At 31.4% G+C, this 12237-nt stretch overlaps 1 protein-coding gene across 3 annotated transcripts in view; it reads right to left on the bottom strand.

Annotated features, from left to right (window-relative positions):
• Positions 1-12237, bottom strand: part of LOC143062863 (polycystin-1-like protein 1) — a 242837-nt gene that overhangs the window by 11561 nt on the left and 219039 nt on the right. For all 3 annotated transcript variants that reach the window (XM_076234680.1, XM_076234681.1, XM_076234682.1), the window contains 8 exons: positions 6014-6140; positions 5156-5240; positions 3833-3991; positions 2988-3106; positions 2506-2616; positions 1417-1540; positions 687-949; positions 119-353 (listed from right to left, as the gene is read on the bottom strand). In XM_076234680.1, the coding sequence (XP_076090795.1) occupies positions 119-353; positions 687-949; positions 1417-1540; positions 2506-2616; positions 2988-3106; positions 3833-3991; positions 5156-5240; positions 6014-6140 (1223 nt within the window). The remainder of the gene's footprint in view (positions 1-118; positions 354-686; positions 950-1416; positions 1541-2505; positions 2617-2987; positions 3107-3832; positions 3992-5155; positions 5241-6013; positions 6141-12237) is intronic.

Below are 12237 nucleotides of genomic sequence, written 5' to 3'. Positions count from 1 at the left end.
GCTACATATTAGATAATTTAAAATCCCAAAAAATTGTGTTCTTTTTTAAGATATTAGACCATGCACTTTTTTTTCATTACAAAAGTTAAGGTCATTAATGTAAACATAATGTTCTTACCTCAAATGCCAAAACTAAATTATCTAGCTTTGTAACATATCTATAGAGATGTGTTGACCGTATCCTATGGTCAGGGTAGGCACCTCCTGATGAGGGGATCTCCAATAAGATGACCACAGAAGTAAACAGACCAGTAGGGGCATTATACAAGGTAAATTCTACCATCACTGCTCTTGTCTGGTTGTTGATCCAATCCAAATGTTGTAGTTCTTCAAGCTGAACCATAACATCTGACCTGAAATATGTTTTAATTAGTATCTGATACAACACGTCACTTTTGAAATAGATATTGTCTTAAACACATAATGCTACTTGCTATTCAGACATCTAGTCAAACTTTTTAAAACTTCTGAATCAATAACTGGAAAATAGTTATTTACTTGAATTATAATAATCGAAAAAAGAAAGTAGTCTTTTTTTGTTGACTTATTTCTTTAAAACAGAAGAAAAATCTGATAGAAATGAAGAACTTGTAAATCCCCCCCCCTTTTTTTTAAATAAAAAGACTGAATATCAACAGTCTGTAAGAATTGTTTTTCAAGAATAGCAGTATGCATGTTACACATACCTTGTCATATTGAGATGTAAAACATATCCAGAATTATCATATATCCCATGCTTCCCCCATATGTTAAAACTTGAGGTGGATTCTTTGAAATCAGACAATTTATCTCCCTTGGTCTTCATCTGCTTAGATATTTGGTAGTCATGGTAACAGCTATCTGGCAGAAATGGTAGGTTATATGGACAATCACAGTTTTCTCTGATGACCTTGAGTTGCCTCAGTTGAACATTTCCTATAATATGACTGTTGTCTAATAGTTGGTAGATCTGTTTGAAAAAAATATTCACATTGGCAGTTGTAATGAAATTAATATTCATGAATTAATCAACCAAACTTAACTTGTGTAATGTACCCTCTAACATGTAACTACAATACATTTATTTAACATGGTCTTACATCTGTATTTTTACTCACATACACAATTGAATATTAGGACCTAAAATATACTAAGTATTGTGTAGAAAGAGTAAAACATGTAGGAGGAGGAGGGATTGGGCAGGGCAAAAAATGTGATGAATGTGATGACAAGTTCAGTTTTGAAAAGGGTCAACATTTCTAAGGTGAATTGGGATATATCTAAATAAACTAGACAGAATAACAAATTCTTTACAAGGTGATGTTTGCATATAATGACAATAATTCTACAAAGTTTTAAGTGATTCTAACAAAGGATAACTGAAGTTTGTATGCAGAGGGTATAATAAATCATTTACATCAAATGATCATAATTTACCTCATTGTATTGGTGACTTGTACGATTTATGACTGGTGGGTATAGTTTATCTAACATGGTTGTCTGACTCCAATTGTACCATTCATTGGTAAACTTTATATTGGTGAATTTTAATGGCCCAGATCTGTAACAAATAAAATACATACATTGACATGTAATTTGCAACCACATCTTATGTATGTTTATTAATAATAGAAGTTGAATGTATACTTAAAATTTAAAAATGATCAAGAAGGGCAAGTAAGAATCTGATTATTTATATAATAATCTGTTGGGACTTTTAATAATTTATCTTACAAATGAGTTCAATGTGCCCATAGCTTGGCAGAAATATGAAAGTTTTGTTGTGTTTGAATCCTCCAAAATATCTCAGTACATGAATTAAGAGTTGAAAACTATTTATATACCTAATATCAACAGAATGGCATTGTTATTTCGCTCACTCTATCATGAATTAACTTTGATTACCCCCTCCCCCCTTTCCACACACTCAAAATAAACAATATATTTATGTGTACAAGCCCTTACAATAGCTTCTAAATAAAATATTCATTTGCAAGGGGAATAACTGCTGTATATCATTTGTCAGTGCTGATATTCAAATTCATATATGAGCGGTTGGGGCATCAACAACAGTAAATGTATAAACTATAAACCACAAGTTTATAAGCAAAAAGGAAAGGTTTGAAAAACAATTCCTCTACTAGAATTTGTTCAATTAATCACTGATATTTAAACAAGTAAAACTGCGAGCTACTGCTCACAGATGATACCCCAACCAAATTATTTCGGTAAACAGTAAGTTGTTGAGTGATGAATCTGAAAAAGCACCACATGGTATAACTTACTTATGTAAACCCTGAAACCAAATTTTAGAAATCCTCTTTAGTAGTTCCAGAGAAAAATGTGATGAAAACATTCATGGGACAGACGGATTGATGGATGGATGGACTGACAGATGAATGGACAGACAGAGGTAAAATAGTATATCCCCCACTTTTTTTAAAGAGGGGGTATAACCACTTTTTCCAAAGAGGGGGTATCACCATTTTTTTTTAAAGCAGGGGTATAATTAACAATTCCATTTACCTGATAAGCGTATTTTTCAGTGCCTCATTGATATAGAATGGTGAACTGGTATCTTTTCCATAAGCCATTACACAGAGCATAACAAACATCAGAAATATTACAGCTGTATCCCTGCATAAGTGCAAATCAAAAATATAGTTGCAGTAATTGTTTTCACATTATTGATATAAACTTATCCATTAGAAAAAAAAAATGGTGTCTTAATTCCTAGCTAATATACAGACAATTTTCCATTTATAATATTTGGAATCAGGTCATCATTTATATCTCCTTTCATTTATTAGTCTACTCAATACAATAAAACAACTTGACAAAAAAAAATCACATTACTGTATTATTCAAAAGTACAAATGAAATAGTGTCTTTGTGAGAATGCATCAAGATTCAGTGGCATTGTGATTCCTTGCCTTCCTTAAAGATTAGAAGTTTTGGGTTTAAATTATAGCAATTGCTATTGAATCTAAATTAAAGATCTTCCTAACCTTAACAGTGACATTGCTTTCTTTTCCTTCATAATTTTTTTTCTGGCTTCTATCAATTGTTTTTCCTGAGGAGGTCTGGCAAATCTGAGGTATCTTGATCTCTGCCTAGCAGCAACTCCCTGTATAGCAAAATTAAGATTTAAGAATTTATTAAATTTTTCTTAATTTTTTTCTCTTTCAGAACAGCAGACATTTATTTCATTATGAAAATGAAACATGGCTTTTGACTAAAACTGCTGCTTATTTTCAACAGCCTAACTCAAAAGATTTTTTAGAAGTTACAAAGTTACATTGAAATCAATTCAGAGGTTAAGGAGGAGTCAAAATGCCCACCATTTTTAAGGGACATGACAAGGTCATTCTTTTGCTCTAATAAAAAGACAGACAAGAAGATATGTCCCTGGGACACTATAGCCTATTTGTGCTATCAAATTAGCATGTTTTAATAGTGAAGCATAAAATCTGGTTCAATTCTAATTTGAAATATATTTTTAAAAGTCAATCACATCATAATAAAAATGTATACTTAGTTTCAATTTTTAATATGTGGCCTCAATTTGTAATCTAACTTGAACTAAAACTGTAACCAAATATGGGAAGGACAGACTAACTGATGTATAGACCAGAAAACATGATGCCCCCTCTTAGATGGGGTATAAGTCATTCAGATCAATAAGAGGTATACAAAATGTCTGTAGGTACTGACAATTTATGTGTGCACAAACAAGACACTGCTTTGCTAATTAGAAAGTAGAGTACCAGTATATAGGGATCCTACAGAGAGTCCACACTGTAAATGTAGAACCATGCAAAGGGAAGTAATTTTGATGACAGTGAAGGCATACCCTTTCTAATTCCTCCTGTTCTGTGTATTGTACTTGTTCTTTCTTTCTCCTCAGTATTTCTAGTTTAGATTTCTCCCCAAACTCTCCATCTTCATAATGGTCCAAGATGGATGGATCATTCTTATATCTAATAGCTGTATAAATCACTGCTATAATTATCTAAAAGAGAGAGATACATTTATTTATTGATAATATATCTGATAATTTGCAATAACAAATAAATGAAAACAAATGAAAATGAAACTGTTAATGACAGATGATGCATAATGTATAAAAGATAAGGTTTTAGTCTGAGCTATTATAAATTTAAATTATCCAATTTTCCATCTATTATAAATCTTTATTCTTAAATCTGAAAATATCCAAGATTTTTATATTTTATATAAAACAAGAGGCTCTTAAGAACCTGAATCGCTCACCTTGATTTTTTGGCATTTATGTTTCATTTAAGAGTTGAAGTGTCCAATTTCATTGTAGTTTGTATTTTTGATTTAATGTAATGTATATTAATAAGTGTTTGACAATGCAGTTTTTTGTCATACTTTCTTCAAAAGCAAAAGAAAAAGGTGTTTGGTGTGAGATTTTGAAGTTAGAAAATATGATAAACAAATTGTGTAAAATTGTCCTTAAAGGGCAATAACTCTTTAAGGGGTCAATTGACAACTTTGGTCATATAAACGTATTTGTAGATCTTACTTTGCTGAACATATTTGTTATGTACAGTTTTATCTTTAACATTAATACTATTCAAGATAATAACAAAAAACTGCAAAATTTCCTTAAAATTACCAATTTAGTGGCAGCAACCCAACAATGGGTTATTAGATTGATCTGAAAATTTCAGGGCTGATATAACGTTACCTTATGAACACTTTAACTCCATGTCAGATTGCTCTAACTGCTTTGGTTTTTGAGATATAAGCCAAAAACTGCATTTTACCCCTGTGTTCTATTTTTAGCCATGGTGGCCATGTTTTTTGATGAAACAGAAAATAAAACACAAACTTTATTCTAGATACCCTACGGATCATTCAGCTCAAGTTTTGTTGGAATTGGTTCAGTAGTTTCAGAAGAGAAGATGTTTGAAATAGTTTACACCAGACAGATGACAACGACAATGGACGACAACTGACGCCAAGTGATGGCTAAAGCTATTAACAAAAGATAAGATAATACAAATGTCCTCATTTCATGTAAAATTAAGTTGCATGCTTTTCTTTATTTTTAAATTTTCAATTCCACAAAAAATCTATACAGATCTTTTGCATTGTAAGCTACCAACGACTTTGAAATGTTCACCTTGACATATAAAATGATATATACCATGAACGGCTGAGCTATAAATACACAGACCATGAAACTGAAATACAGTGACTGTAACCACATCATGCTCTTAGATATTCCAAATCTACAATAAAGATAATATAAAGTTTAAATCATACTCTTAGATATTCCAATAAAATTGAGAAATATATTATCAAAATCTACAATAAAGATAATATGAAGTTTAAATCTGACCTCATATACAATTCAATCTACTTTTAAAAGCTGATAAAGTTTTGTTTTCTTTCTTAAAACTTTGACAGAATTTCTAACATGATTATTTCTGAGACTAAGACAATCAAATTCAAAAGTTACAGAAATATAACTTGTCTGTTTTCAGGTTTTTCATGCATTATAAAAACAAGAATGTGTCCATAGTACACAGATACCCCACTCGTACTATCATTTTCTATGTTCAGTGGACTGTGAAATTGGGGTCAAAACTTTAATTTGGAATTAAAATTAGAAAGATGATATCATAGGGAACATGTGTACTAAGTTCCAAGTTGATGTAACTTTAACTTCATCAAAAACTACCTTGACCAAAAACTTTAACCTGGACTTCGCATTATCATTTTCTATGTTCAGTGGACCATGAAATTGGGGTCAAAACTATAATTTTGCATTAAGATTAGAAAGATCATATCATGGGGAACATGTGTACTAAGTTTCAAGTTGATTGGACTTCAACTTCTTCAAAAACTACCTTGACCAAAAACTTAAACCTGAAGCGAACGAACGAACAGACGCACTGACGGACGGAGGCACAGACCAGAAAACATAATGCCCCTCTACTATCGTAGGTGGGACATAAAAAACTTGAGAACCTCAGAGGATCTATTATATTGTAAATTTTACCTGAATCCATACATAACTGTTATAACAGCACAGGTACCAGTAATGGCAATACATAGAAACCAGGCTATAAACTGGCACCAGTAAGGTAAAAATAGTCGGCTACTGATCACTTTTCTAGAACTACAACCTGAACAAATAATTTCATTAATTATAGGATTAAATTTGGATTAGTTAGTAATTATCAAATGTGTAATCTGACTTTCTGATCGAGTGAAGCATGAAGGATTAAGCAAATTAACTGTTACCTATGGCTATCACATAATTGTTCAAAATTATCTAAATAAATTCTTTATACAAATAACAAAATATAGTTGATAAATTAAATAAGGCTAGTCATTTTGATTTTTGAACTGCTTTATAAAACTGGTAATCATGTACTTAAAAGACAAAACAACTTACATTTTGTCAGAATTATGTAAACTGATGTAATATGCTTTCAAACATTATTTTGGTTTTAGATATCCTTCTAAATTGATTTCTAATGAAATGTTGCTGTTTTGAAAGTCATTTCATTATTTTTTTCTAACATTATGTCACTGAACTATATCTATTGTTCTTTAAGATACAAACAAGAGCATAAATATAGCTTATGGGTATTAATTTTGGACTGTTTTGTCATTTTTCACGTCATATTTGTATGTTTTATTGATAATATGATATGTAATGAACTTAAGGTGGTATGGGAGTCTAAAATAAAAATGATAGAATTTGTTCATACTTTGCCAAAACGTAGTATCTATTGATTTATGTTGAAAAATATAATAAAAATGATAGGTCACCGCGTATTTTCTCAAGCTACAGGACGTGACAAAATGACACATTTTGTATGGATTATACAGGAAAAAACACCATTTTGTGATTAGAAACTAAACAAAATGAGAATATCAAAAGAAAAGATAGGGTCACCGTACGTTTTTTCCGGCTAAAATACAAAATAGGAAAATTTCATGTAGAATCCTTCAGAAAATGCACTGTTTTAGAGTTACCTCCCCTTGAAATGCATATTTAACAAAAAATTAAAAACAACCAAAACTAATCAACATTTGCAAAAATATTAATATTTGTAAGTTATATTCTTATAAATTGGTTCTTTTAAATGAAAATTCACATTAAATATCTGCATTCCTGCATCATATTTTGCTAACTTGATAGAAAATATGGACCTTTGGTTCTCTGTTTTTTACAATCCAAGATGGAGGAAGTGAGTTGTCTACCATCTAACAAATCTGACCTGCCAACTATCCCGATTTTCCCGGTATCATCCCGATTTTTATCCCTCAACCCAAATCCCGATATCGGGATCGTAAAATTAGTCAAAATCCCGATTTTCAACAAATATACCAGAAAAAAATTATTGTTTACCGATTTTGAATTTTTTCTGATCAATTTTAAAAAATCTAATTTTACCTGGGGACATATTATGACAAGTTAATGACCTACGCTAATCAACAGTCACAACTGGTGTCATAATTAGTGGTTGTATGTAATCAGATTACCTAATGGGTCGTAACAGTCCTCAAAATTAATTTGTATACACAAATTTGGTCAAACAGCCTTTCAATTTTAATCAATTTATCATGCAAGCACAATTTGCAACATTTGCCGTAGTTCCACAACAAAATCATAATTAATTGAAAGATGAGAACCGTAATGAACTCTCAAGAAAGCATCGTTTATCTTGAAATCATTTTAATTTTTGAAACCAGACAACAAATGGAAGTTTTTAACGACCTTGACTGGCTATACAGCCCTTGCACGGTCGGTGTTGAAACCAGACGTCGTGTGTCTGTTGATTTGAAATGGACGCCATTTTGTATTCACTTCTACTGTGTTACTGTATTAGCCTCCGCCGGTAAGAGCACCTCTGAATACAAAGAAAAATAGCTCAAATTTTATCAATTTTTTCATTGATACTGATAAGACCATAAGTAAGACTAAATCAAAATCTGTCTTCATTCTTCTAACTTTAGGACATGTAGTTTTAGGTCTTTTGAGTCAAGGTTCATAGATAAGAAGGTCTTTGGAGGGAGAAAAGGGGGGGGAGGGGTCTCTACTTTGAATCCTTTATTTTTAATGCCATTTTTCTCTATTCTTCAGTTATTTTGTCAATTTTATAATTTAATAGTACAAGAATCATGCAAATAAAAGAAATCAAGGCCTACAAGCTCATCATTAGTATACCAAAAGAAAAAAGAAGAGAACTTAGACTATTTTAGGAGTAAAAAACAATGCACACAGAAAAGTCGCTTAAAGGGAAACTTCGCAAAAAAATCAAAAATTGATATTATGTTCATTCTGTATAAAAATGCTCAAATTCATAGATATTAAAGTTTTATTCCGCTAGATAAGCGATCACCATCGATTTTAAATTTAGAGTATTAATTTTCTGAGTTCCGCCATTTTGTCCTTCTTTCCCGATTAATGAAACGATATGTCTATAAACCACAAAGAAACAAAACTACAGTAACCGATGTAGTCGTAATTGCGTGTCGATATCTTGTCAATCGTACGGTTGTTTTATCCGACTAACTAACCATGGTCTGTTGTTTTTAAACTTGATATTGGAATTAGGTGAAAAGTCAAAGTTGAAATCATAAATAAGTGTTCCGTGAAAATTGTTTTCGAAAATCTAATTTGTTCATAATTCTTTAAAGTAATAAACCGTTTTCAAATAAATTTTTATCTTCCCTCTTCTGATTACCAGCATGGCTAAAGGTATTACTTCCAAAGGTATTGTGAGGGGTGTGAGGTGACACGTCCAGGTATTCAAGCGATTTCCTGTCGGGCTTGCAAGTTCACGCATCGTTTCACTTCTGCAGGTATTGATCAGTGTACACGGCTGATAACATTTAACTTTCCATTTTGAACTATCAGATGTATAATATACAACTCTGTCTTACTTGTCATTACCAAACTCATACGCTTGTTTATAAATAACATTTCTGGTGTAAAGAATATTATTCATAAAAATATAAATAATACCCAAAAAATAAGATTTGATGAAATTAAAATCTATTTAAATATTTTTTCCCAGGGTGAATTTGGGAAAATGTAATATATACTCATTGTCAAAAGTGAAGGACAGATTGGAACATACCAGAAATATTGATTTAAAAATATGTACGCACTTGCCGACGATTCGTTTATACGACTGGATAGAAAGTTACGGAACTATAGCGCAATTTAAAATATACACTAAACACATTTATTCTAAAAACAGTTGTTGGCATGACACGGGTTATGTTCTTCTCATATATGTTATGATGGTATGATACTAAACCCCTAACGGGAAGGATTGTGCCTGATGTTCATATGATGAAATCATAATCTTTCAGTCAGTTTAGTTGAAGTCTGGAGCTGGCATGTCAGTTAACTGCTAGTAGTCTGTTGTTATTTATGTATTATTGTCATTTTGTTTATTTTCTTTGGTTACATCTTCTGACATCAGACTCGGATTTCTCTTGAACTGAATTTTAATTTGCGTATTGTTATGCGTTTACTTTACTACATTGGTTAGAGGTATAGGGGGAGGGTTGAGATCTCACAAACATGTTTAACCCCGCCGCATTTTTGCGCCTGTCCCAAGTCAGGAGCCTCTGGCCTTTGTTAGTCTTGTGTTATTTTAATTTTAGTTTCTTGTGTACAATTTGGAAATTAGTATGGCGTTCATTATCACTGGACTAGTATATATTTGTTTAGGGGCCAGCTGAAGGACGCCTCCGGGTGCGGGAATTTCTCGCTACATTGAAGACCTGTTGGTGACCCTCTGCTGTTGTTTTTTATTTGGGCGGGTTGTTGTCTCTTTGACACATTCCCCATTTCCATTCTCAATTTTATGTATACATTGAACATAAGAAAAAAACATATATTTTGAATAAATAGGGGTAAAAGTGTTGTAAATAGACTAGTCCACGTATGCCAACAGTATGTAATCATCGAATGTCGATAGGCTATTGTATACCAGAAGAAGAGAACCAATTTGATTTAAATACAGGTCGATGTATAACTTTTGCTTTGGTACATTGAAGTTGTGGACATAGTAAAATCACAGATTGATATTTCAATAAGATTGTTCTCGAACAAAGGAAGGAATTCGTCATCACAATTGTTATATATGCCACTGGACGAACACTAATTATCCCGAAGGGATGTGAATATTTTGCTGGGAAACTTTTGAGTATCAAAGTTTCAAATTAATTTCGGGATTTATTATTTTTCTTGGTATTCAATAATAGAAAAAAGAAAAAATTACTTGTCCGCTAAATAGGGGTATTCTTGTCAGATGAAAGACTTTTAGTTATATTTAAAAAAAATAGGGAAATATGACATTAAATTGGTTCTGTCTTTTTTTTAAACATCGTTAAAAAGATGTGTGTCTAAGGTGAACGCCACAAGAACCCTGTAATACTAGTACGAGAGTATAGCATGTAAACATTCCTTCTCAATAATATGGTTGTATTGTAAATCTTTTCATACAGATTGACAACTCATTGTCCGATATGCATGTAATATTTGCCACATGACGCCCATAGTTCTTTCTACCATCATCATCTTATTCTTTGATATTGCTGTCAACATCGATGGTTCACACCCAAACAAAATGGGAGTAATGGACCTTCAGAGCTTCTCCGTGTTATACACTTGTGAAATATATAGACGAAATTTCTGTATTGAAATGAATATACATCTCACAAACAGGATTTTCAAATAACGATTTTGAGTAATCACCTTACAAACCAATATAAACGTATGGCAAGATATAACCATGAAGGAATTTAGTTTTTGTCAGACACAAGAACTCATCACTATCATAAACGTATACGTATATATGCATACAATTTCAACTATCAAGAACAAGCGGTCGATGTCGATAGTCCGTTTTCTAACTGTTCGAGTTAGACATGTCACTTGTTCATTCTTGAAAGCCTTCATATTCCCCGTCTAACGATGGGAACTGTTTCTGATTGTGTTGACTATAAATGCTTGTATGGTAATTCTGTTGTTTATCTGTACAAGCGGTTGCATTTCCTCTCCTTTCCCAACAAACAAACGAACGAAACGCTACTAGTCTGCTTTCTCTGGAGCTCATCCTCAATGGCTCTTATACGTCAGGAAACTTACATGTATACTAATAATGATTGTTTTAAGAACAACGATGTATGGATGAACTATTCTAAATTCGTCAATATCAGTTATGCATGACTAAAATATAACTTTTATTACAACTACTGTATTACTTATTTGGATTAATGACGGCTATCATGTTCAACATTGCACAACTATTATCATAGAATTAAAAAAAAAAATCCTCAAAAATCCTTAAAAAAAATAATGCCTTAGCTTAGATAATTGGTATTTTTTCACAAAAAGTTCGTGTAAATGATTGTCAAATGAATTTAATTATGTAAGAATAAAATGTTAAAAAGAAACTAAAAAAAAACCCATGTATGTTGTATTTTTTTGTCAATTAAAAACTTTAAAATTGCAATAGTTTCATTAGCATTTAAACACAGCCAAATTTGAATACAAGTTAAGAAATTCCGGTAAAGTCAATGATATCAAACAGATGTACAATGGTATATCAAATTGGGTAATATTGCATTTTGTTTATATCAAAGATTACAACTACTATTTTTTACTTCATATTTGAATCTTTACGCCAATTGCCGCTAAGAAAGTAATCAAAAATTGTTTCCTTTTATTTTTATACATTTTCGGATTTACGAATCTGAATTTTATTTTCAATTAATTTACACAATTTAATTATTGAATCTTTATTCTCATCGTGTATTAAATCTTAGTGTATTAACATCGTGACATCATACTCTTTCTAATCCTTTCTGTATATCCTTTCCAAATAACAACATTTATACCTGTGTACGCTTGAACTCACACCTGCGGCTAAATAGCTACAAGGTAAACGAATTGACCTCAAGCCGAGAAATATACAGTGACCTTTACAAAATAATATACACACTCTGCTCACACATTAGTTGCATTGAAATGATTATCAAAACAATAACGGTAAATAGACAAGTAAATAGTAAAAATGTTCAATAAATATTTTATGAATAAAATCTCAACAATAATTAATTAAATTTATTCAAAAACATTTACTAGAGACAGAGACATATAATTTTATAGGAGTTTAATTCAATGAATACAAAACGGTATATGCATATTCATTTTCGTTCATTATTATATTGTGGTTAATAACTACGACC

This window comes from Mytilus galloprovincialis, chromosome 2 (assembly GCF_965363235.1).
Source record: "Mytilus galloprovincialis chromosome 2, xbMytGall1.hap1.1, whole genome shotgun sequence".
NCBI lineage: Eukaryota > Metazoa > Mollusca > Bivalvia > Mytilida > Mytilidae > Mytilus > Mytilus galloprovincialis.
This window is presented reverse-complemented; position numbering and strand designations above follow the sequence as displayed.